This window comes from Thrips palmi, unplaced genomic scaffold, assembly GCF_012932325.1.
Source record: "Thrips palmi isolate BJ-2018 unplaced genomic scaffold, TpBJ-2018v1 HiC_scaffold_10, whole genome shotgun sequence".
Lineage (NCBI taxonomy): Eukaryota > Metazoa > Arthropoda > Insecta > Thysanoptera > Thripidae > Thrips > Thrips palmi.
In genome coordinates, this window is record NW_023144621.1 from 15027451 (window position 1) to 15053710 (window position 26260).

The 26260-nt window shown below is 57.3% G+C and overlaps 1 protein-coding gene across 1 annotated transcript in view; it reads right to left on the reverse strand.

Annotated features, from left to right (window-relative positions):
• The window catches only part of LOC117654095 (diacylglycerol kinase 1), a 73841-nt gene that overhangs the window by 15238 nt on the left and 32343 nt on the right, over nucleotides 1-26260 (reverse strand). Inside the window, exons 2-3 of the mRNA XM_034400273.1 lie at nucleotides 15295-15425; nucleotides 865-941 (exon numbers count right to left, since the gene is read on the reverse strand). Coding sequence (XP_034256164.1) covers nucleotides 865-941; nucleotides 15295-15370 — 153 coding nt within the window. The 5' untranslated portion in view covers nucleotides 15371-15425. The remainder of the gene's footprint in view (nucleotides 1-864; nucleotides 942-15294; nucleotides 15426-26260) is intronic.

A 26260-nucleotide genomic window follows, 5' to 3' on the forward strand; every position in this document is an offset into this window, starting at 1 on the left:
ATGAATGTTGCGCGAGCCCGCTGCTGTCAATAATGTGATCCTCTGAACCACGACGCGGCCCAGCCGCCCTTACACACACACACACACACACACACACACACACACAAACACAAACACATATACAGACACACACAGACAGACACAGAGAGAGACTAGGGTCGGCTTGTGTATGTGTGTGTGTGTGTGTGTGTGTGTGTGTGCGCGCGCGCGCGTTGGAGCCCTCGGCGGGTGGAATGGGGGCCACGCAGGGCCCCATCGTGGTGGGCCGGACAGTTTTTCGGCGAGGGGGTGGGAGGGGTGTAAATCGGGGGGTCCTGGGGGCGAGGGTCCTGGGGGAAGGGTATTGACGTCCCCCGAGAGGCAGCGTGTCACAGCAAAGCACATTCATCAAGCAGTTTAGGCAGTGCGGACACACAGACACGCAGACTGACAGACAGACAGACAGACAGACAGACAGGCACACAGACAGACAGACAGACAGGCAGACAGACATGCAGACAGACAGACACACACACAGACAGACACACACAGACAGACAGCAGATCCCGCTGCAGCACGCTGCAGTTCCTCTGCGGCTGAGGACTCTCTTGCTTCTGCAGCTCTCCGGAGCCTCCCTCGGAGCAACCCCTGTCTGTCTCTCTCTAGCCCACCCACAGCCTTTCCCCTGCGACCCCCCCCCCCTTCTCTCCCCTTTCTTCGGCTTCAGAGAGGCGACCATAGAGTCACAGTGACAAAAACAGCCCCTTGGCCTTTCATTAGACAGCCCTAACAAGCACCTCAGTGATCACGGCCTGCATAGCGGCAAGCCGGGAGACCAGCTGCAAAGCAAGAACGTATTTCATTTCTGAAAATTGCTGCACTTACGCCATCGGGGCTGTACTTGGAGAGAGGGCCACTGCCGGAAAACTCCTCCAGGACATCGCTGAGCTTCTTGGTGGAATCTGGAACAAGAGAAATCCAGCATAAGTTGCACGTTTGAATAAAATAAAATAAAAAAGAACGAGAAATATAAATCGATTAGGGTCTTTAGTGAGGGATAAGTGAGCGTCAAGTGCAGTCCGAGCAGTAGGACTCCGGCCGCTTCATTTTTCATACAACAAGTGGAGCAGCCGGGGGCAGCAATATGACAAACATCTAAGGGGAAACCGCGGCGGCATGAGGAGGGAGAGCGGAATGCAAAAAAAGAAAAAAAACCCTTCCGTCGGAATAAATTCCCTGGATAAAGAGCCACCCTGGGGTCCCTTTGTCGTCTCTTTCTATTTTTCGGTCGCCGTCCTTCACTGCGGCTCGCAGGGCGTTTCTCTCGCGCTGTCTCTCTCGCACCCATACGGCACGCCCTACGAGTGCGAGAGAGACAGAGCGACGAGAACGACTCTCGGATCAGTCCGGCCACGGCGATGGCGGGCCCATCTTGCCCCTATCTGCCTGAGCGACTTACATTCGCATGCTCCTCATTTGCATATAGAGTAGTCCGCGATGTGTCGCCGAGCCGCGCTGGTCGCCAAGCCAGCGCTTTTCCCTCCATTTCGCCCGGTCAGGCGCGGTCAGGTCACCGAGCACGTGCCGGGTACCGGGTTCAAATTCCGGCAGGAGCCAGCTTTTTCAGGGGTCATTTTCTTTGAGCAATGTTCTCTCATCCACCACTAGGGTGGCCGAGAGCGTAGCGCGCCTGCGGGCGGCACGCGGGTACCGGGTTCAAATCCCGAAAGAATTAAAGCGGGTTCGAGCTTTTTCGCGAGTCTTTTTCTTGGAGCAACGCCGCCCCTCCTCCGCTCCAGCGGCTCCAGCCTCGGTCTGGTACTCGAGACCGGACGGCCCCCGATTCTTGGGGCGCGGACGGCTCTAAAAGCTGCAGAGCTGCAGCCGTGGCGGCCGGAGCGCGGGATTAACAACCCGCCGGGGATGAACCTGAAGGGCCTCAAGGAGGGGTGGCGTGGCCGGGGCACAGTGGGCCAGAAGACCGGCGGAGACGGCCAAAATCCCTGACGCGTTTTGAGATCTAGAGTCGCCAAACAGGACTAAAACGGAACGTGTGACCCCACCAATGGATTGCTATTTGAATGAGGAATCCATTGGTGGGGTCACACGTTCGGTTTGAGTCCCATTTAGCGACTCTGGAGCTCAAAACGTGTCTCGATTTTCGGTCGCTTGCTCCGTTCTTCTGGCCCACTGTGCGGGGTGCCCCAAGCCCCAAGGCCTGGCAGTGCTAGCGGAGACTCGCGTTAAACTCGTTCGGCTAGAAAACGCGGTCCGCCTTGCCCGGCCCCGCTCCGCCCCACCCCGCCCCGCCCCACCCCGCCCCACCCCGTCACACCCATCGAAATTTTCTACTTGCAGTGCCGAGAGACGCGGTGGCTGCCAGATGGAGAGAAAGAGAGCAGAAGTGTGTGAGAGAGAGAGGGGGGGAGAGGGAGAGGGAGAGAGAGAGAGAGACGCGGGATGACAAGGGGAGACAAAGGCTGCTGTGGTCTGGAAGAGAGAGGGGGACGCCGCCGCCGCCGTCGTGTCGGGCGACAAGGGCCGAAATTGGACACCCGATACTACTGACTGCCTGGCCGCCGTCCTGCCTGCCTGGCTGCCTGGCTGGCGCGCGGCAAGGATTGCTTCGAATTTACAAAGAGCTCACTCACAGAAGCGAGAAATGGACGGACGGCTCCACAGCACTCCGAGCCTCCGAGGGCGGCAGAAGTGACAACCAGTCGATACGTCCAGGCGAAAACGGCTGCCGGCGCCGGCCCTGCAGACCCGATGCAGACCGATTCCGAGTCGTCGCTCTCTCACTCTCGCACCTACACGGGATGCCCTGTGAGTGCGAGAGAGAGTCAGAGCGACGACTCTCGGAATCGGTCTGCTGACTGCCGTTTGCCGTGTGCCGTGCATGCCGTGTCGACGGGCACGTCAATTACGGTGGTGACGCGCGGCTCCAATCATTTCCGGCCGTGAGCGCGCCGTGAGCACACCGTGAAGGACCCGGCCCTCGCCTCGGCCGAAGAGGGCTGCATGTCCTCGGCGCGCCGGCCGCCCCGTCACTTGTTGTGTATCACGGGACAAACTTTCTCTTCTGGCGTGTTCCAAGTCGACAGCAGGCGTGTTGTTGCGTCAGTGTCTGTCTGTCCGTCTGTCTGTCTGTCTGTCTGTCTGTGTGTGCGTCTTTCTCTCTCTCTCTCTCTCTCTCTCTCTCTCTCTCTCTCTCTCTCTCTCTCTCTCTCTCTCTCTCTCTCTCTCTCTCTCTCTGTCTCTATCTGTGTGTCGTGTCCGACCGTTCGTTTATTGACGCCCTCTGCCTCTGGAGGGCCGTTGGATCGCACGCCGACTGCCGAGCCCGGCCGAGCCGTTCCGAGGAGCCACTCTGTCCCTTTCGCACTCACGGGGTGTTCAGTGAGGGTACGAGAGGGACAGACAGGACAGAGCCACTTTAAACGAGGCGGCGCTTGCCGTCGGAGACGGCGGCGGGGTCGGAGACAAGTCGAAGACGAGTCGAAGACGCCGTGGAGCGCGGCGGCCGTCGGCGGTGACGACGGCGAGTACGTCAGAGGCTCACACGCGCCCTCGCCCACCCTTCCAGCCTTACGCCATATGTCCGGTTGCGGAAGAGTGGCGCCGCCCCACCCCGCCCCGCCACGCCCCGCCCCCGCCCCGCCCCTGCCCCGCCCCGCCCCACCCTACCCCACCCCGGCGGGTAGGAGAGGCAAGGAGAGGGAGGCTGGTAACGACGTATGCGAGATAAGGTAGAGCGCCACGCTGCGACACCAGCCAGCCGCCTCGCCTCCTTAACCGCTCTCCCGCTTTGCCCTCAAATCACCCCCACCCCCACCCCCCCTTTCCCCTCGGCCGGATCGTCGTCTGCTGCAGCTAGCAGACTGATTCCGAGAGTCGTTTTCGGCGCTCTTCTCTCTCGCACCTGTAGGGGGCGCCCCGCGATAGTGCGAGGAAGGTAGAGCGACGAAAACGACTCTCGGAATCAGTCGGGAGATTCCAACAGTGTGGCCGCCGCGTCCGCCGGCCTGTGCCGGACTACTGGCGCCTGGAGACCCCCCCCCTCCCCCACATCGCGCACGACAGCGCCGGGGTGGGCGAGAAAAAAATCCGGCCTGTGTGCTAGAGAGAGAGAGAGAGAGAGAGAGAGAGAGAGAGAGAGAGAGAGAGAGAGAGAGAGAGAGAGAGAGAGAGAGAGAGAGAGAGAGAGAGAGAGAGAGAGAGACGCGGGGGAGGGAAAAGAAGCAACAAGACCGCGCGGCAACAAACAGGACGACGGCGCGCGAATATAACTCAGAAGAACGCGTGGGTGCTTTTGTCCCGTTATACGGCGTGCGCCGCCATGGAGTGCCATGGAGTGCCATGGAGTGGCACGCGGTGGCGGCAACGCGGCAACGCGTGGGCGCGTCCAGCAGACTCATTCCGAGAGTCGTCGCTCTGCCCCTCTCGCACCCGTCCGGGGCGCCCCACGAGTGCGAGAGGGACAGAGCGACGGAAACGACTCTCGGAATGCTGAGCCGAGACTCGCGTGTGCGCGCACGACGTCGCACTGCTAATGCCGCGCCTCGGCCGCGCCGCTCCGTTTTGCACCGCTACCTCTCCTGTTCTTGTTTCCCCGTCGGTCGGCGTCGGTCCCCGCCGCCGTGCGTCATCCGGTCAGGGAGGAGCGAAGTCTGCGTGAGGGTGGAAAATTCTGGACTGAAAATCCAGGGATGCACGACTTGACAGATTTGGTCTGAGCTTTCAGGAAGTAGGTCACAGGTTTGAGAGATTTCTTGAAAAATAAAACCAAACAAAACAAGGGAAGGAAAGAAATAAGGACCCCTTTTTTTGGGGCGGTTCGGGGACGCGAGGACCACGACAAAAGAATATATGATGGCGGGGACCAGGCCCAGACCTCCTAGGCCCAGGGCTCCTAGGCCCAGGCCTCGGTCGTGGCCGCCTTAATCCTCATCCCGTAGAGCCGGCAGCGGCCGGCAAGGCCCGGCCAAGCTGCAGGGCTGGCTGGGCAGCCAGGACGCCCAGGACTTTCAGAACCGCTCAGACTTGCAGGACTTGCAAGACTTTCAGAACGTCCAGGACGTTCAGGACTTGCAGGGCTTTGCAGAACTTGCACGTCCAGGTCTTCCAGGACGTCCAGGACTTGCAGGACTTCCAGAACGTTGAGGAGTTCAGGACTTCCAAGACTGTCAGGAGTTGCAGACTTGCACGTCCAGGTCGTCCAGGACCTACAGGACTTCCAGAACAGGAGTCCAGGAATTTTAGGACTTTCAGGACTTTCAGGGCCTTCAGGAAGTCCAGGACGTCTATCCAGGACTACCCGGACTTCCAGGACATCAAGGACACTTGGAGGGGCTGGCCTGTGGAGCGACGTCCTTGTCGCTGTAGTCCCGCCAGAATCGAACTAAACGGAGTTCCCTTTCTTCTCGTGTTTGTTGAGCTGTGTCGCGGCGCGAAAAGGTTCGTTTCGTTTCGTTCGCTGCACTGCGTTACGCGAAACCAGCCACATAATGGGGTCTGCTCGGTTCGGTCGCGCCTCCCCGCGCGGTACTAAGGACTGGCGGCTGCAACGGCATGAAAAGAAAATATATAAAAAAAAAATTGCCGGACACGACTTTTCCCCCTCCCCGCGCCGCTATCACCCCCTTGGGCCCGGAGGGGGGGGGGGAGGCGTCGGAGGGGAAAGAATGAAAGCAGACGTAAGGCGGGGCGGGGTGAGAGGTTGGGGGGGGGGGCGTTAGAAACTTCGGCAAGCCGCATGGCACACTGGCCGCAGCCAGCCTAACCCGCCCCGTTTGAAAGCTTCGCCAAGCTTAGGCCCAGGAGAACGACCAGGACGGCCCGGGATAGCCCAGGGTAGCACTCCGTGAGGACCGCGGTCGGACGGAGTGAGGCAGAGTGAGGGTAGGGTGGACCTGGAAGTCGTCTGCTAGGCAGAGGATCCTCACGGCTCGGCTCGGCACGGCTCGGCCCGGCCCGGCTGATGGCTTGAACAAAGTCAATATTTTTCTCATCCTTTCCCCATGCCTTGGCGGTGGCGACGACGCCGGCTCGAATATGCGTCCCTGGCGGGGCGGGCCTGCCAGGCCGACTCTACGCTGGAAAACTCCCCGAATGTATGCGGCTGGCCGCAGCGAGGCTAGAGGCTGGGCCAACTCGTTTAGGGTCGGGGCGCACCACAGTGGGCCAGAAGACCGGTGGGGGTGGCCAAAACTCTGGACGCGTTTTGAGCTCCAGAGTCGCTAAACACGATTCGAAACGAACGTGCGATTCCACCAATGGATTGCTCTCCGAACGAGGAATCCATTGGTGGGGTCACTCGTTCGCTTCGAGTCCTGTTTAGCGCCTCTGGAGCTCAAAACGCGTTGAGTTGAAGCCGCCTCAACCGGTCTTCTGGCCCACTGTGCTCGCCCAGGCGTCTTCCTCTAAATAATGGGTCGTGTCAAATTCACGCTTATTCTCCGCGGTCTTCGACGACCACTGCAAGACATTGTCCCATTAAAACTTTTCGCTTTCCTCCGAGAATGCCTCTGTTTTCTATCCGTGTCGACGGAAGGCGGAAAGTTTGAAATCCACCGCCTTGTTCGAAACGGAGGAAACGGCGTCATTATGCCGGGGCGCAGTGCGGCGCGGCAGTGAGCCAGGCCGCACGCAAAAATAAAATAAAATTGGATCTAAGGTAACCCTATAGCGAAGCAAACTAGCACCGGCGCAAAAAAAAAAGAATAAAAAAAAAGTTTGTAGTTTTTAAAGGGAAAAACACAGATGGAGGAGATCATGATTGTTAATGCTTCTCCCAAAACGTGAAGCTGAGCTTTGAAGTACTTTTTGGTCCTTGGACACGCCTCAAATCATACGTTACTCGTTCCAGCAGCAGTCCATGTTTCCTCGTTTGTACTTGCACCGCACAGTGGGCCAGAAGACCGGTAGAGGCGGTCAAGATCCCGGACGGGTTTTAAACTCCAAAGTCGCTAAAGGGGACTCGAACCGGACGTGTGAACCCACCAATGGATTCCCTGTTCGGAGAGCAATCCATTGATGGGGTCACACGCTCGGTTCGAAGCTTGTTTAGCGACTCTGGAGCTCAAAACGCGGTCTGGAGTTTTGGCCGCCTCCGCCGGCCTTCTGGCCCACAGTGTGCGTCAGTCTCCACGTTTCGGCCGGCCGGCGCGTTGTTCCTTGCCTTCAAACTCCGCCTCGTTTAGCACGTGTGGTCTGGAGATTAGCCTTGCGGCCCTGCCGGCCCTGCCGGCCCCACGAGGTGTGGAGGAAGGGCTGAGGGCTCCAGGTATTAGGACCATGATGGCAGCGAGCCCCGCCAGGGCAGCCTAGGGCAGCCGGGGCGTTATTGCCCCACCTCCCCATCGTGCCGTGCCGTGCCGCGTGCCGTGCCCCTGCCGTGCCCTGCCGTGCATGTGTCCCTACACCAACAGCCCCGAGGGCTGGCATGTATAATCCTGCGGGGCCAACCTGGCGAAAGCAACCAAAAGCAACAACAATAACGAAAATACCCAGAGAAAACAACAACTCGAGGAACGCGAAAGTAAACGCAACAAGGGAAAAAGCTAAGTCCCCTTTATCTTGGCTGCAGCCAGCGGCCGCTACAGCCGAGAGCTTGGTTCTGCTTTATTTTTTAATTTCACGTTAATCCTTGACGGACGGAAAGGGCCTTAGCGCGAAGCCCTGCGCGGAGAGTCGCCGAGTCAAGCCGTAAGCTGGACAGGTTGCAGACGACCGAGCAGAGGACGGTACTCAGGACACGCCGGAGGACTAGCCGAAGGGCACGCCGAAGGGCACGCCGAAGGGCACGCCGAAGGGCACGCCGAAGGGCACGCCGAAGGGCACGCCGAAGGGCCCGCCGAAGGGCACGCCGAAGGGCACGCCGAAGGGCACGCCGAAGGGCACGCCGAAGGGCACGCCGAAGGGCACGCCGAAGGACTCAAAGGGTATACAAGCCTCGCCATCAGGGCCCCGCAGTCTAAGTTTAGCAGCGCCTTTGTGTACCAACACGTAACTAAAAACGTGTTAGTTGGGGGCCGGCCGCTGGCGCACTTCCACGTCGACCCATTTCTTTTACGACGTCGCGTCTCTCTCGCACTCGGGGGCGTTCCACAGCAAGTCCCACAGGGGTGCGAGAGAGACAGGGCGACGGAACACCAAAATGGCAGCGGCCCGAGCGCCTGCAAAGTCGAGGGTAGGCAACACGCCGCGCCCCGGTGCAGCGAGTCATCCGGCCTGCCTACTTGCAGGGGCTCTCGTCGGACGGCAGGAAGGCCTCTATTGCGACGGCACTATCCATTTGAGCACAAATTTTCGAAGCACAAACAACTTTCTGACGCCTCTCGCGGTAAAAACGGTTCCCGGTTTCCCCAGAAACTCCCAGGAAATCGCCTATGTCTTCACCATAGGCTTCCTGGAAAAACCAGGAAACGTTTTTATCGTTAGCTTTAGTCTAAAAATGATTTCTCTGCAGGTCAGCAGTCCCGACGTGCGCGTTGCGGCCGGCGCACGCCATCATAAAAACAAAGATCTGAATCCTTACTTTTAAAAAAATAATTTTAAATAGCATTTACATTAGCCTCGAGGGGCTGCCTGCGGCCCGGAGCCTGCGGTCCTGCGGTCCGGTGGGGCGTGAGGCGCGCAATTGGCGGCAAGAGAGGCCCCCCTCCGCTTTCAGTGGCAAGTGGCAACTTTATTAAGACGGCCGAAACGGCAAAGGGGCCGCAAAATAGCCGAAAAGCGGAGCCGCTGACCGCGGCGACGGCCTCGGAGGTGCAGAGGTGGAGGAGAGGAGGAGGACAAAGACGACGACGAGGAGGAAGACGAGGGGGAAGACGAGGACGACGACGACGAGGACGAGGGGGAGGACGAGGGGGAGGACGAGGGGGAGGACGAGGGGGGAGAGGGGGGAGAGGGGAGGGAGGGGAGGGGGGGGGGAGGGGAGGACGAGGGGGAGGACGAGGGGGAGGAGGACGAGGACAACGCGGACGACGTAGGCGGAGAGGGAGTGTCAACGAGGACGACCGAGAGGACGACGCGAACAGAAACCGAAGAAAGAGAAACGAATTTGGCGCTGGGAATTGGGAGCAGCCCACGCATGGTCCGTGGAAAAGAGGGAAAGGGGGAGGGAGGGGGAGGGAGGGGGGGGGGGGCAGCGCGACACGCGTTATGTCTCGAGTACGCCCCCTCCCTCCTCCCCTCCCCCATTTTGCCATTAGCTAATCGAACGGAGCCGGTTTCAATTGCGTGTTAAGGCGTACAGCCGCCATCGCACACGACACACAGACACACTCACACATATTCGTCCGGAACGACTTCTCATCACGAGCCGGAGAGCAATAAAGCAAACAAACAACAACAACAACAACAACAACAACAAAGCACGTATCATCAGTGATATTCTGAAGCCGTCTGAAAACGGCGTAGGGGGTCGGGGGCGTGCATAAGAAGCAGGGTGGGTGCCGTATTTCCCCAGTGTCCCAGTTACCTCCCTTCTTACCCTTACCGAGATTCCCCCAGCCCGTGTTCGATTCCTCATGGTCCGGTGAATTTTTCATCCCGTGCACTACACTGCGTGCAGCCTGGCCACGCGGACGGCGGTCGGACGCCCGCATTAACATTGCAGCGCCCCCGGGACGGCGCGGGGGAGGGCGATGGTTCGAAATCACCGCATTTGTTTGCATTTTTTAAAAGGGACTCGGCGTCGCCAAACACAGCTGTTGATGGTGTGTGCACACTGTGCATCCGATTCTCCGCGACTCTGTAAACAGGCGAGGGGCCTCCGACGCCAATATTCGTGGCGAAAGTGGTGCAAACTGTCGTCAGTCACTGCCGGGCCGCCCGGCGTGCTCGGCTGCTCGGACACGAAACTGAATTTGAAACTGGGACGACGCCGATAGCCAAAGCCGCGGGCAAAGTTGGGCAGCGCGGTTTGGTTTATTTATAAGCCGGTTCCGTTCTCCATTTTCATCAAGACAATCCATCAGACAACACCCGGTGGTAAAAGGGAAGGAAAATAAATAATAAAACGGCTGTAATAAAAGAAACCGTGGTTGTCGTTTTCTTTTCCCTTTTTTGTTTTTGGAGGTGGGGGGGGGGGCGATGCAGTCTGCTTGGCCAGAGTGATAAATCGGTAGCGCTGCAGAAGCTGCTCGTTCAAAGGCCAGGCGGCCGGGGCTGACGCACAGTGGGCCGGAAGACCGGTGGAGCCGGCCAAAACTCCAGACGCGGTTTGAGCACGAGTCGCTATAAAAATGGGACTCGAACCGAACGTGTGACCCCACCAATGGATTGCTCTCCGAACGAGGAATCCATTGGTGGTATCACATGTTGGTTTCGTGTCCCACTAGGCGACTCTGGAGCTCAAAACGCGTCTAGAGTTTTGCCGCCTCCGCCGGTCTTCCGGCCCACTATTCGCGGTGGCCCCGACCCGCTGTGACTAGCCGAGCCGCCACCCGACATGGAGCACATGGAGCCAACAATTAGATCAGGGCGCCACTTTGCGACTCGCCCCCCACCCCGCCCCAGCTCGCCCCGCTCGGGGGCTCGATCCATGCGTTCCCCACGTTAAGCACGCGTGGCGCACCACGGCTCGCTCGCAGTGCGCCTATGCTGCGCCGACGCTGCACTGCACCGTTCGACGAACACAATTCAAACCTGGATTGAAAGCGAGCGAGAGAGCGGAAAAGGGGAGGGAGACGTCGGCGGCCAAGTTGTATTGGCACCCCTGGCTTTGTTTTGTAAAAGGATCCGCTGGAAACCGTTTGGGGTTGGCGGCGCTGCACGCGGGGCGCGGGACAGGCCTGGACAGGCCAGGGCCGCTCCATATGCATAGCCATCCTAAAATAATTGAATATGGTAATCCACGCATGCCTGGCAAAACAAGGAATCCCTCAGAAGAAAGCGGCACCGTGACCCCGGCCGGGTCGAGGGACCTTGTTGATCCCCATGTCGACACGACGATTCATGTACCAATTTTTTTTTGTAGTGCATGGTTGACGGCCTCCTGGACGGTCCCTGTTGCGCTGGCGGGGCTGGCGGTTTAAAGCCGCGCCCCGTGCGCCCCGTGCGCCGAAGACCCTCAACCCTGCAACAGGCTTCCCTTTCTTCCGGGGAATGGAGAATGGAATGGCGCGGCGGCCAGCAGACTGAGAGTCGTTTTCGTCGCTCTGTCCCTCTCGCACTCGTAGGGGCGTCCCGTATCGGTGCGAGAGAGACAGAGCGACGAAAACGACTCTCTGTCTGCTGACCGTGAGAGCGAGCGTCAGCACGGGCGCGTCCTCCTCGGTCAGCGTCCAGTCAGCGCGAGTCAGCGCGAGTCAGCGCGAGTCAGCCGGCGTCATTGCGTAAGACAAGCAGATCGATCGCACGAAGGACGCTGGCGCGCGCCGGGACCTTTTCCAAGACCAAGCAAACCGCGAAAACAGACAAAAAAAAAATCCAAAAAACAAGTAAGAAAGTTAAAAAAATCATTTACAGTGACCCACACCCAAAAAATTACCTCTGAGTAGTTAAAAAAAATTAACATTTTTGATTTATATGTTTTTTGTAAATCCAAACTTTTTTTTCCTCGCACGTAAAAAAGTTTTTGTCTGTCAAAATTTTTTTTCTTACAAACAGCAACACAATGAAAAATTAAGAAACTTTTAAAGAAAATTTTTGTGGGTGCTCGTACAGGCCGTACCTTAACCTTCAGCTTGAATTGTCGTCCTGACTTACGCACAGTCCCTGACGACGCATCGCGAAGCGGCCAAGCAGGCCAAGCAGGCCAAGCCACTTGCCGAAAGTTTGCGAAAAGACGCCCGGGTTGCGCTGCTGCGCTGGTGTGCCGCCAGAGCCAGCTCACTCATGAAAGTGGCCCGCCTCACGCCCTCCCGTTCCCCTCCCCCCTCTTCTCCCCCTCCAACCCCTCCCCCTTCCCCTCCTCCCCGTCCCCCGAGTGGAGTTTCCAAAACAGTACCAACGAGTTTGTCTAACCCGAGCCAAGTTTTCCCTTCCCGCCGCGCAAATGGTAAATGAGATGCAAATTTGGGCTTATTTTCCCGCCCGACTTGTCCGTTTTGGCGCGGCGCGTTCGGATTGGCGATTGGGGTGATCTGGAAGCACGTGCCGGCCGTCGGTCGTCTCGCTGTCTCTCTCGCACTCACGGGGCGTCCCGTGCAGGTGCGAGAGGGAGAGAGAGAGAGCAACGAAACGACTCTCGAAATCAGTCTGCTGGCCGCACCCACCTGCCTGCCTTGGCCGCCTGAGCTGCCTTGGCTCCCTGCAGACTGATTCCGAAGATCTTCTTCGTCGCACCTGAACGGGACGCCCCATGAGGGCGACAGAGACAGAGCGACGAAGACGACTCTCGAAATCAGTCTGCTGGCCGCACCCACCTGCCTGCCTTGCCCGCCTGAGCTGCCTTGGCTCCCTGCAGACTGATTCCGAAGATCTTCTTCGTCGCACCTGAACGGGACGCCCCATGAGGGCGACAGAGACAGAGCGACGAAGACGAGTCTCGGAATCAGTCTGCCGGCCGTGCCGGTGAAGTGTCATTGATAGACCGGAGGGGAGGCGCACCCTTCTTCCGGAATGCCAAGGACTCGGGGACTGCTGGGACTCCGGCTCGAGTGTCTGTCGGAATCGGTCGGAACCCGCCGCGCCGCGCCCCGCCCCGCCCTGCCCCGCCCGGTCCACCCCGCCCGCCGCGCTGACCGTTTTACGTTTCCGATTCCAGGCAGGCAGACGGTCGTTCTACTATGTCAGCGCCCGTCAGGCCGTCTCTTCGCAACTCGTCACTCGTTTACTGACTCGATTTCCTCGATGTTCTTTCAATCGTTACTCGCTACTCAGAGTCCGGCATTCGTTACTAGTTACTCATTTGTTACTCGCACTTGTTACTCGTTATAATAATCGTTACTCGGACTCGTTACTCGCACTCGTTACACTCGTGTACTCAAAGTCGTTACTCATGGTCGTTACTCGTTAGTCATAATTCGTTACACATAGTCGCTACTCGTCAGTCATAATCGTTACTCATTGTCGGTACTCTTTACTTATAATCGTTACTCGTTACTCATAGTCGTTACTCGTTACTCATAGTCATTATGCGTTGCTCATAGTCGTTACTCGTTGCTCATAGTCGTTACTCGTCACTCATAGTCATTACTCATTGCTCATTGTCGTTACTCGTTACTCAGAGTCCTTACTCGCAGCCGTTACTCACACTCGTGACTCGTGCCTCATAGTTGTTACTCGCATGCTCATAGTCGTTACTCGCAGTAATTACTCGTTTCGTAACTGAAAGTCGCTATGCTCATAGTCGCTTTTGTTTCGCTACTGGTTACTCACACTCGTTACTCATACTCGTTACTGGCACCAGTCACTCGGTTCCAGGTCGTCCCGCGCTCACCGCTTGCTTGCGTTACTCCCCGACCAAAGTTGTCTGCGAGATTGCCGAGGGGATTGGTCGGGGCTAATAGTGTATCTGTCGATAGCAGGGCACGGTCGCGGAGTCGGGACGCGGTGGGGCTCCTGCAACGGGGACCCCGACGGGGACCCCGACGGGCACCCCGACGGGGCCGCCTGTCATGGGGAACGATTGGAGAGACGTGGCGCAAGGCGGGGAGTGGGCAGAGGCGCGCGCAGACATTTTGAAAGGGAGGTCAAGCCACGCTTTTCGCCTTCACTCTAAAAGTCGTTCTATGATGAAGATTCTCCCTATTATGGTGAAAATTCTCTGTTGGTGCAGCTGACTTTATTACTTGCATTTGAATTTTTTTCACCCTATAGATACTTTGTCGACATTCATTTTTGTATTAGGTAGAAAATCTCGGCCATAATATGTTGCTGCAGCCTTTCACCATAAGACATTTAGAGTGCACCTTCAGGCGGAATGCTTCGTAATTTGCCTACCTTTCAGGAGCCGGTTCGGGGGTGGGTCTCTCCCTCGTCTCTCTCTCTCTCTCTCTCTCTCTCTCTCTCTCTCTCTCTCTCTCTCTCTCTCCCTCTCCCCCCCCTCTCTCTCTCCCCCTCTCTCTCCGCCACTGGGAGTGGACCGAGAGGCCGAGCCGGGCCGAGCGACGCTAGTGCAAGACTTCATTTGGCCGCCAGTCGTTTCACCCCAATTCTCCACATTTCTCGCCAGTGCTCAAGGCCATTCTTGAAGAGAAAACATGACTGGCCGAGGTCCCTGTCCGTCCGCCTGCCTGTCTGTCTGTCTGTCTGTCTGTCTGTCTGCCTGTCTGTCTGTCTGTCTGTCTGTCTGTCTGTTTGTCTGTCTGTCTGTCTGTCTGTCTGCCTGTCCGTCTAGACGCGCAACTTCCTCGCTTTAATATAGCTGGCGCGTCGAGGCACGCTTGCAAAAAGAAGAAAGTCATTTAGGGGAAGAGATGAGGAGTGAGAGAGAAAAGATAACGCCTTTTGATAGCGGCTGGATGAGCCGAGGCCGCTATAGTGCACTGGGGCAACCCATAAAGCGAGCCGGGCAACACAATGTACAGTGGAGTTAACGTACTCCTCGACGGATACAAACTAAATCTCGTACTGTTGAGAAAGAGTTGTCTAAATGGTGTGTCATGAGACGGCACAGTGCATTTAGTTCGGCAACGCGTCGTCCATGCAGAGGACACTGCACCATGAAAAGGCACTACCCGGTTTCGCGGCGTATCCTCCCTGATGTCGATATGGACGCACAGTGGCACTGAAAATCAAATAGTGATACATCTCACCCTTTGAGGGGTGAGACATGACTGTCTCTCCGAAAAACGGTGATACTAAAATGTATCACCGAAAAAATAGTCGTACACGAATGTATCACCGAAAAAAGGTCGTACACAAATGTATCACCGAAAAAGGGTGATACTTCCCGGGGCAAACCAGGGCCAATCTCCCCGATGTCTCATCTTTTTTTCGGTGATACATTTGTGTACGACCTTTTTTTCGGTGATACATGCGTGTATGACCGTTTTTTCGGTGATACATTCGTGTACGACCTATTTTTCGGTGATACATTTTGTATCGCCGAAAATTGGTGAGATGTCTCACCCTTTGAATTACAGTGGGGCCAGAAGACTGGCGCAGGCGGCCGAAACTCTCGACGCGATTTGAGCTCCACCATGGGACTCAAACGGAACGAATGACCGCACCCATGGATTGCTCTCCGAACGAGGAATCCATTGGTGGGGTCACACGTTCAGTTCGAGTCCTGTTCAGTGACCAAACCGCGTGTAGGTTTTTGGCCACCTGCACCGGTCTTCTGGCCCACTAGCCACCGGCAATGCTTCATAATTTTTATGGTGCACCAGCGAATCGCGGCGAGTTTGACAGAGTACTCACAGGCCGCGAAGTCCTGCAGCTGCTGGAACTCTGCAGGGGACAGTTTGTCCCACTGCAGAGCCATCTGCAGAGCCATCGTATCCAGATCAGCAGGGTAGGCGGAGGCGGGCCTCGAACGTCTGCATCGCCATCTGCAAAACAAACAACGCATACCTGTGAGAGGGGGCACAGTGGGGCCAGAAGGCCGGTGGAGGCGGACTAGATTCCAGGCGCGTTTTGAGCTCCAGAGTCGCTGCATGGGACTCAGACCGAACGTGTGACCCCACCAATGGATTGCTCTCCGCGCCAGAAACCCATTGGTGGGGTCACACGTAGGGCTGGGCGGTTTTTATATTTCAATATCAATACCCAATATTTAAAATATTGAAATTTCTCTCAATATCAATATTTGGTATTGATATTGAATATATTGACTGTCAATATAAATATTGAGATATTGAAATATTGAAAAATTGAAAAATTGAAATATTGAAAAATTGAACTATTGAAAAACGCAAATATCGGAAATAGTAGATCGAGTAAAATGAAAGGAATAAGACAAGAAAAGGTAGGAAACGATGATATATCCATATCATACATTGAGAGCAGCCAGGCTCGGACTGGCCCCCAAAAGGCCCCGGCAGATAAGACCGCAAAAGGCCCCCGATCATCATTGTTTTTACCCTTCATGACCAACTTTGTGAGGCTGCCGCTCCCACACAAGTTGTGGTCAACGTCTTCCCTATACAGGGCATGAAAGAGTAGGGTCTTGAGAATACTAGGACGTTGAGGGAGGCCGTTTACGGCAACTAGATTGGACACAGTGGCCGTCCAAAGTCAGCAAAATAAGCAAATTTCCGAGATTCGACCACTTTTTGACCAACTTTGGTCCCAAAATCGTTGCGGTCAAAGGCAAAATCGTTGTGGTCAACGTCTTCCCTATACAGGGCATGAAAGAATAGGGTCTTGAGAATACTAGGACGTTGAGGGAGGCCTTTTACGGCAACTAGATTAGACACAGTGGCCGCCCAAAGTCAGCAAAATCAGCAAATTTCCGAGATTCGGCCACTTTTTGACCAACTTTGGTCCCTAAATCGTTGCGGTCAAAGGCAAAATCGTTGTGGTCAACGTCTTCCCTATACAGGGCATGAAAGAGTAGGGTCTTGAGAATACTAGGACGTTGAGGGAGGCCTTTTACGGCAACTAGATTGGACACAGTGGCCGCCCAAAGTCAGCAAAATCAGCAAATTTCCGAGATTCGGCCACTTTTTGACCAACTTTGGTCCCTAAATCGTTGCGGTCAAAGGCAAAATCGTTGTGGTCAACGTCTTCCCTATACAGGGCATGAAAGAGTAGGGTCTTGAGAATACTAGGACGTTGAGGGAGGCCGTTTACGGCAACTAGATTAGACACAGTGGCCGCCCAAAGTCAGCAAAATCAGCAAATTTCCGAGATTCGGCCACTTTTTGACCAACTTTGGTCCCTAAATCGTTGCGGTCAAAGGCAAAATCGTTGTGGTCAACGTCTTCCCTATACAGGGCATGAAAGAGTAGGGTCTTGAGAATACTAGGACGTTGAGGGAGGCCTTTTACGGCAACTAGATTGGACACAGTGGCCGCCATTCGCACATTTCTTAATGAACCTACGGGACGGGCCAAAGTTGCCGATGTATATCGCTACTTTTCCTGTTATTTCAGTATGGTCCCCTTTAAGATGAGGTTTCATGGGTTCATATGGAATACAAGCAAGTTCTAGAACGGTGGTGAAACAAACAAGGCTAAACAAGCCACATTTGCGTTGAAAAACAGTCGTTTAGCGCTGGATTGACTTCAATATCAGATATTGAAATATTGAGATCAATATCATGTATTGAGATATTGAGACCAATATCAATATCGAATATTGATATTGGTCATTTCAATATGCCGATATTGAAATTTCAATATAAAAAATATTGAAATTGAAGTCAATATATTGAAAAACCGCCCAGCCCTAGTCACACGTTCGGTTCGAGTCCTGTTTGGCGACTCTGGAGCTCAAAACGCGTCTAGAATCTTGGCTGCATCCACCGGTCTGCACGATGTATGGAGAACGAAACCCGGTTTGCGGCATCGGGATCGGGATGGAAAGGCGGTCCGGTGTCATGTTTCAGTGTCGGTGCCGTCGGTGCAGTTGCTGTGGATTGCGCCTCGGGCTCAGCTCAGGTGAGCGCCTGCAAATTTATGCGGATCCACTAAAAGCAGCACGACCCGCCCCGCCACGCCCTACACCTTGGAGCGCCCCGCCCGGCTGGAACGCCTCGGGGTGCCCCCGGGGGAGCACGCCCAAGCACGCCCAAGCACGCCGCACGACGAGGGTGCAGTTACCCGGGTCATTCCTGGCGACGCATGCGCAGCAGCGCAGCCACATTGCACACTGGGAAAGTCTGTCACACTGGAAAGCTCCCGCACGCGTTTTGAGCTCCAGCGAAACACGGCACGCGACTCGAACCAGGCGTGTGACCCCACCAATGGATTGCTCTCCGAACGAGGAATACATTGGTTGGGTCACACGCTCGGTTCGAGTCCTGTTTAGCGACTCTGGAGATCGAAACCCGTCTCGAGTTTTGGCCGCCTCGACCGGCCTCCTGGCCGACTCTGCGCCGCCACACTGTGAAGGGAGTTTCGCGACACGCGCCGAGTCCGAAGTGGCAGCCGTCACTGTAAACCGCACCGCTTTGCTCCGCTTTGCTTCTGCGCCGCCACACTGTGTTTTGGTTTGGCCGTAATTACGCCGCAGCCCTTGAAAGTCTGCTGCAGCAGACTGATTCCGAGAGCCGTTCTCGTCGCTCTGTCTCTCTCGCTCTTACGGGGCGTCCCGTCAGGTTGCGAGAGAGACAGAGTGGCGAAAACGACTCTCGGAATGAGGCGCCCCGGCAACGCGGCAACTTGCCCACCGCACAGTGTGGCGACAGCGCCGAGATTGACCGCGCCCTGCTGCGCCCTTCCACGCCCTTCACGCTCACAGTGGGCCAGAAGACCGGTGGAGGTGGCCTAAAGTACAGACGCGTTTTGAGCTCCAGAGTCGCTAAACGGGACTCGAAACGAGCTTGTGACCCCACCCATGGATTGCTCTCCGAACAAGGAATCCATTGTTGTGGTCACACTCGGATCGAGTCCTGTTTAGCGACCCTGGGGAGCTCAAAACGCGTCCGGGATTTTGACCGTCTCCACAGGTCTGCTGGCCCACTGTGCGCACCCCGTGCCCTTCATCGCGCTCCCTGCTGCGCTCTGTCGCGCCTCTACGTCCGAACTGGCGGCGCCAAAGCCCGGAAGAATGTTTTAGCAACAGGTGGACTCGACCAGCCTGTATGGCGGCGCGGTCAGGCGACAGCCGGGTGTGGCCATGGGGCCACCGAGGTGTCCGGGGACGGCGGGCAGCTGGTGGTGATGGTGGTGGTGGTGGTGGTGAGGGAGGGAGGGTCAGGAACAGGGTGTCACGGGTGTCGCGTTGATGTGATCCAGTGATGCAGGCCGCGGGAGGGGAAAGGGGGAGGGGTGGGGGGCTGCAGCTTGTGGCCAGGAGGGTGCGGCCGCGTGTCGTGTCCGGATCGCGGCGATCAAGCACCCACTTATCAGCAAACAGGACTGCTGCTAATGTGGGGCCGCCAGGAACAGAGAACACGCCACGCCGTGCCGTGCCATGCCGTGCCGTGCCACGCAGTGCCGTGCCACGCCGTGCCGTGCCACGCAGTGCCGTGCCACGCCACGCCGTGCCGAGCCACGCCACGCGCAGCTCCAGAAACTCCAGGCCTGGGGGTCCTGGAGGTTACGGACTGTTACTGTCGGTGGTCCGGGGGCGGGGCGTGTGTGTAATGCGCCCTAAATCCGGCCCCGCCCCGCCCCGCCCGTTGGTCTTGGACTTGTTTGTCTGCGATATTAGCACGCCCCGAATACCTTGGCCGATATTGCTGCCGGGGGACAGGCTGCCAGGCTGCCACGCTGCTGGCCCTGATAGGGACCGTCATCTCATTATCATGATAGAAACGGGATTAAAATAAAGCACGCCTTTCCCCTTTATTTCGTGTTTTGTTCCAAGTTGTTTTCTCTGCGCGTTCGACGCTGCTGCAACGAATGATAATTACTCCAGATTCTCCGGGCCGACGGCGAACGAGGGAGATAAAGAAAAACAAGCAGACATTCGAGACGATCAAACTAAACGAAACAATTGTATTTCATCGCGATCCTTCCGTCCGTTCGTGACGCGTCGCGCTTAGCAGAGTTTCGTGCGGCCGAATATATACAATGTAATATCTACACGGCAAAGTGGGAGGAGGAGGCAAGAGGAGGAGGAGTAAAAGGAGGAGCTTGGTAGCTGGGCAGCTTGGTAGCTGAGCAGCTTGGTAGCGGGGCGTCATGGTAGCGGGACAGCTTGGTAGCTGGGCAGCTTGGTAGCTGGGCAGCTTGGTAGCTGGGCAGCTGTAGCTGGGCAGCTTGGTAGCTGGGCAGCTTGGTAGCGGGGCGTCATGGTAGCGGGACAGCTTGGTAGCGAACGGGCTAGCTTGCAAGTGGGGCAGCTTGGTAGCGGGGCGTCTTGGTAGCGGGGCAGCTTGGTAGCGGGGTAGCTTGGTAGCGGGACGTCTTGGGCAGCTAGGGGCAGCTTGCTAGCGGGGCGGAGGGCGGGATAGTTGGCAGACATGCGCGCGCTTCCCACGGGACCACTCCCGATCGTCCAGCCCATCCAGCCCTCGTCCAGCCCTCTGCGGCCAGATGTATGATACACTTAACTGATCAACAGCCACGAGGCTTGCGTCGCATTTCATCCCCTTGCCGCTCCCCCTCGGGCCTTGCGGGGCCTTGCGGGGCCTTGCTCGCCCCGGCATATTGCGAGTCGGAAATACACGCCTCAGAATTCAAATTGAAACCCCCTCCCGCCGTGTCCGCCACGCGCCGCGTCGTCGGCGGCACTCTTCTTGTAGCGGAGCGGGATCAAGAGATGATAGCGCTCTCGCTGCTCTCGCGGGGCGGGGCACAGTGGGCCAGAAGACCGATGGAGGAGGGCGAAGTCCCGGGCGCGTTTTGAGCTCCAGAGTGGCTAAACAGGACTCGGACCGAGCGTGTGGACCCACCAATGGATTCCTCGTTCGAAGAGCAATCCATTGGTGGGGTCACACGTTCGGTTCGAGTCCCATTTGGTGGCTCGGGAGCTCAAAACGCGTCTATAATGTTGGCCGCCTCCACCGGTCTTCTGGCCCACTGTACAAGGGCACGTTCTTCCCTTCGCCAGCTTGCTATTCATTGGCTGAACGTGCACCGACGACGACGACGGCGTCCTCGGGGAGCGCGCACCGGAAGCGGGCCGGAAGTTACGCGGCGCCGACGTTCGACACGGAACCTGAACCTGCTCGCGCCGCGCCGTGTTGGGCCAAGCGGCGAAGCGAGGCGGGGAAAGTTCTACTCAAACAAACTAGTCCGAAAATTGTTAAGATAAAAACGTTGCAGTAAACTAATAACATAAAATAAGTTCTCATTGGAAGTATCAGTTTAAAAAATGTTCAATATAACATAAAAAATACTTTATGAAGAAAGGTTTGTTTGGTTTTTGGACGGGCGCGCCTGGAGGGAATCTTTGTCTGAAACAAGCTCGTCACTTTGGGCGTCGTTTAGCGGGCGTCTCGTCGTCGCCGTGCGGGTGCTGCCGCCCGACTCCGAAGGACCGCTTCGTCGCTCTGTCTCTCTCGCACTCGTGGGTCGTCCCGTAGAGGTGCGGGAGAGACGGAGCGACGAAGACGACCCTCGGAATCAGTCTGCAGGACGGGCAGGATGATTGAAGGGCGGCATTTGTAAACCGCGCCTCGCCGCGCCGCGCCCCGCCGCGCTAAGCTCACCGAGCGTCCCCGAGACTCACAGACGGGGCCGACCGACTCCGCGACGCCGACGCGACGGCGGCGACGGGGACGCGCGTGCGAATTCGCGGACCGTTCGCAGTGTGGTGGAAAGTAGGGCAGCACCGAGAAAAATATGGCGAGGTGGGTCGTTTTAAGGAACAGGGCGGCGGAGGCACCGCCCCGTCCTTCCCCTCGGCCTCCACGGCCTCCACGGCCACGGCAGTGTTTGGGGTCGGCGAGGCGCGCACCAAGTTCAGCCGGCCGTCGTCACCGTCGCACAGCGAGCCGGAGGCGGTCAAAATCCAGGACGCGTTTTGAGCTCCGGAGTCGTCAAATGGACTCGAACCGAACGTGTGATCCCATCAATGGATTCCTCGTTCAGAGAGCAATCGATTGGTGGGGTCACACGTTCGGTTCGAGTCCCATTTAGCGACTCTGGAGCTCAAAACGCGTCTAGAGTTTCGGCCGCCTCCATCGGTCTTCTGGCACTGTGCGTCGACACCGTCGTCACACGCCAGGGGGCCGGGTAGTGCGTGCCAGTGTAGTGCCTTGGCAGGTGCCGCTTCGCCGCCTCGGCGTGTTGTTTCGTCATCGAGTGGCTTTCGCTGAGCCGCCACGCCGCCGTAAAAAGCAGCTACGCCGGAAAACGGCTCAACTGCCTCGCCTCAGCGACCCTGTCGCTGTCTCTGTCGCACCCGTGAGGCGGCCCGGAGGGGTGCGAGCGAGACGGCGCGACGAGACACTGTTTGGGCCCGTTGTGGCGCGGGGCCGGCGGGGCCGCGGGGCTGCGGTCCTTTGGCGCGCTCATGAACACACTTCCGGACGATCAAATTTCGACCACCATTCATCACTGTCTGCCTAGCCCCACTGGCCCCGCTGGCCCCGCTAGCCTCGCACCAGCCAGCCCCGCCATCCTCGCCCTCCCGCCCCCTCCACCCCTCCGCCCCTCCACACGCCTCGCGCTTCGCACCCCCATCCTTTTCAGTCAGTTCTGTCCTTGTAGGGCCTTCGCTCCCTCGCACACACACAAACCACAACCCTTTTACTCCTCCCCCCCCCTCTCCCCCTTTCCCTTTGCCACTACACATTTTTCCCGATTCGGTGGTCAACATCAATCCGCGGCGCGCCGGCTCGCTGATCCTTCATTCGCCGGGATGCAGTCGCTGTCTCTCTCGCACCCCGACGGAACGCCCCACGAGTGCGAGAGAGACAGAGCGACCTTAACAAGTGGGCGGTACCGGCGAGCACTAATCCAACGCCTTCCACCCCAGAACTCTGAAGAAAATACCTTTATTTTTTTATGTTTCCTAGTTCAAAAACATATTGAACTTTCCTCTTTTCTTATGACCCTTGCAGGGATGTTGAGTGGATGTAATTCTGATTACTTTCACGTCACCTCGTATCTAGAAAAAAAAAAGGGTATTGGGACTCGAACCCTTTTCCTTTAGGTTGAGCAGTGGCGTCGAGATGGCCCCGGCCACCGTGCCTTTTGGGGCGATTGGGAGCAGTGAATTCGAGCAGGCGGCCCTCCAACCCAAGTTGTTGCGCCTCGAAGCAGTGTGGTGGAGCCGCATAATATTTAGTTGCTTTTTTACTCCTTCTCGGCAGATGATAAACGGTGATGTATCAGATTACCCGAACTCTCGTTGGCATAAAAAAGTTTAAAAGTCCCATTGACCCCACCAGGGGCTCGCATTTAGAGTGACACACCGCCCGGCCGCGGCGACGCCAAGCCACGGGCCGCAACCCCAGCACAGTGGGCCAGAAGGCCGGATGAGGGGGCGGTCGAAATCCCGGACGCGTTTCGAGCTCCAGAGTCGCTAAATGAGACTCGAACCGAACGTGTGACCCCACCAATGGATTGCTCTCCGAACGAGGAATCCATTGGTGGGGTCACACGTTCACGTTAGGTTCGAGGACTGTTTAGTGACTCTGGAGCTCAAAACTCGTCTTGAGTTTTGGCATCCTGCACCGGTCTTCTGGCCCGCTGCAGCGAAATTCAAGTCTATCCTTGCTTTCAACCTGGTTCAACCATTCAGTCTGCCTTTCTGTCTGTCCGTCCGTCCGTCTGTCCGTCCGTCCGCAGCGGCTGCGGGGCCATTGCCGGCCATTGCGGCCATACAATGCGGGCGCAACAAAAAGCGCTTCATTGTAACAACAGCGTGACCCCTCGCCTTGGGCCTGGGGCGGCCTGGGGCGGCCTGGGGCCTCGCGGGCAGTAAAAGTAAAGAGAAGCGGCTCGTTTGTGAAATTCATCATCGCGCATCTGCCCCCCCCCCCCTTTCCTCTTTCCTCCTCTCTTTCAGAGGCGGTTTTACAAAGGACAGGGTCTTGCCTACCCACGGGGCCACCTGTTGCGGGTTGCCTACCGGACGGCGGTGCCCATCACCCCTAGAGCCGCCTCTCCCTCCCGCCGCCCGAAAAAAGAACACCACCGCAAATTGTGGTGACGCGACTTTGGAATTAGTTGGTGTTTTTTTTTTTTTTTAATTGGTTGTTGTTTGCATGTTTCGGTTGTTTTTCGCCGGCCTGGTGGCGCTCTGCTTGCTGACTGCGAGATTGCGCAACGGATGCGGTGAGGAGGAGGGGAGGGCGAAGGGGAGGGAGGGAGGGGGAAGGGGAGGGGAGTCAATGGCGCTTCCTCCCCGTTTTCCGCTTCTTGAGGAACGGCTCCCCGCCGAGGCTGAAAATGTTCACCACCTCTGCGACCTCGTCATCCTCGTCAAACAACAACAACAACGACGCCGACGACAACAACAACGCACGGTGGGGCAGTCGTTGCCCGCGGCCCAGGCAGTCTGGAGTCACTTCGAGACTCTCGAGGCGCAGTGGACTTGGCTTTCTCGGCTTGAATATTTAACCGCGCTCTGTCTCGCCATGTCGCCGCCGAGTGGAGCAAGCCGTCAGCCGAAGGGGGGCGCACAGTGGGCCAGAAGACCGGTGGAGGCGGCCAAAGTCCTGGTGGGTCCCGGTGGCGTTTCGGGCTCCAGAGCCGCTAAATAGGGGACTCGAACCGAACGTGTGACGCCACCAATGGATTCCTCGTTCGAGGAGCAATCCATTGGTGGGGTCACACGACGTTCGGTTCGAGTCCTACTTAGCGACTCTGGAGCTCGAAACGCGTCTCGGATTTTGGCCGCTCCACCGGCCTTCTGGCCCACAGTGAGGCGCCGAGCTCGGAGCCGAGTCTGGTCTAGCATCGCAAACACGAGTACGGGACTGCCTGTCTCGTTTGTTGTTGTTGTGGGGCAACTCCGTATCTTTCTGCAAATGGACTCCGAGGACTCAAAATGGCAGCCCTGGAGGATTCAGCCGGCTTATTGTCATTAGCATAAGAAAAAGGACAAAAAAAACACACACACACAAAATTGCCAAAATTCAAAAAAAAAAGTTTCCCAAACTCTAACAATTTATCATGCGAAGAAAAGAACACCGTATTGCCAGGATTTCCAAAAAAAAATCCAAAATCTAAAGGTTTAGTAAATGGACAATGAATATAACGACAACTCCAGCATTTCCAAAAAAAAAAAAACTGTCCAATTTAAAAGAGTGAAAGCTAGCAGCTTGAAACCGTGTGCCTGGCTGAGTAACGGTGCCTTTCTGCTCCGTGCTTTTCGCGCGCTGCTTGCAACTGTCCCCGGCACCGTAAAATGCCGTCGCCGTTCGGCTGCGCGTCCGGCGAGGGCGTCTCACTCTGCCGTCAGGCGCTTCGGCAGTGCAGACTGAGAGTCGTCGCTGTCTCTCTCGCACCTGCGCGGGCCACCCCGTGAGTGCGAGAGAGACGGAGCGAGGTGCGGCCGATTGGAGTGCGTGGCTGCCGAGCCTTGAACCGCGTGCCCGCGGCGTCAACTGCCTTCCAGGTGACTGCCATTCGTCTTGTTCTCGCCGGCCGTCGCCGGCCCGGGGCCGCCAAACCGCCGGCAGGCCGATGCCGAGAGTCCTTCTCGTCGTTCTGTCCCTCTCGCACTCACGGAGCGCCCCGTATGGATGCGAGAGAGACAGAGCGCCGAAAACGACTCTCAGTCCGCCACCCCAGCGGGACAAGCGCCAAGTGATTTATGGCCGCTCGGTTGGGAATTCCCTCGGGAATTCCGGGAATCGCTCGCCATTGCCGACCAGGAGGAAAACAGGTGTTTGGAGGAACACCTCAAGCTTCCAAAACTTTATGACATGTCAAGAAATTTCCAGCACCCACGAAACCTTTGAGACCTGTAGCACTCTGCTGACTTGTCCTGAGCACCGCTTTCGTCACCCTGTCTCTCTCGCACCCATATGGGACGCTCCATGGGTGCGAGAGTGACAGGGCGACGAGCGCAGTGCTCGGAATCAGCCTACTGCGCCTGGCTTCTGTTTGAGACAGGCAATTTTATCTTAACGGCCTGCGGCTGTCCTGAGTTGGAAAAGGGTGTTACTACCTTCATCGGCCTCCTGCGGCTGGTCTCTGCTTTTTAAATTTTCCTTACAGGTCCCGTGCACGATTATCTACTAACGATTAACTACCAATTATTACGAACGGAGCAAACTGATTCCGGAGTCGCTTTCGTCGCTCTGTCTCTCTCACACCTATGCGCGACACCCCATGAGTGCAAAAGAGACAGTAGAGTGAGGAAATCGACTCTCGGAATCAGTCTGCTGCGGTCGGTCAAATTCGGCCAAAACGGCAGGCCCACTCTGCCGAGGAGTAAATTCAGTGGCGGAGCGTCCCTGCCAGTCCCTGCCCGCCCCCTGGCTGCCCCCGGCATCCCTGCCCCTGGCATCCCTGCCCCCTCCACCCAGGGTCGTTGATGTGTTGATGTAGCGGGGCCGCGTCCTGGCCGCGTCGTGACGACAACGTTGCCATGGCGACGAGCGCAGCAGTGGCGAAGCAGCGAAGCAGCGAAGCCGGGCCGAAGCCGTGGCACCCGGGCCGGGCCGCCTTGCCGCCTTGCCGAAGCGCAGCGTGGCCAGCAGGACTAAGACGAGCAGCAGAGAGTCGTTTTCGCCGCGCTGTCTCTCTCGCACTCAGGGGGCGTCCCGCGTCGGTGCGAGAGAGAGACAGCGACGAGGACGACTCTCGGAATCAGTCCGCAGGACGCGGACGGCCCAGTGTGCCTGCTTCGTCTCCGCCGTGTCCTTGCCCTT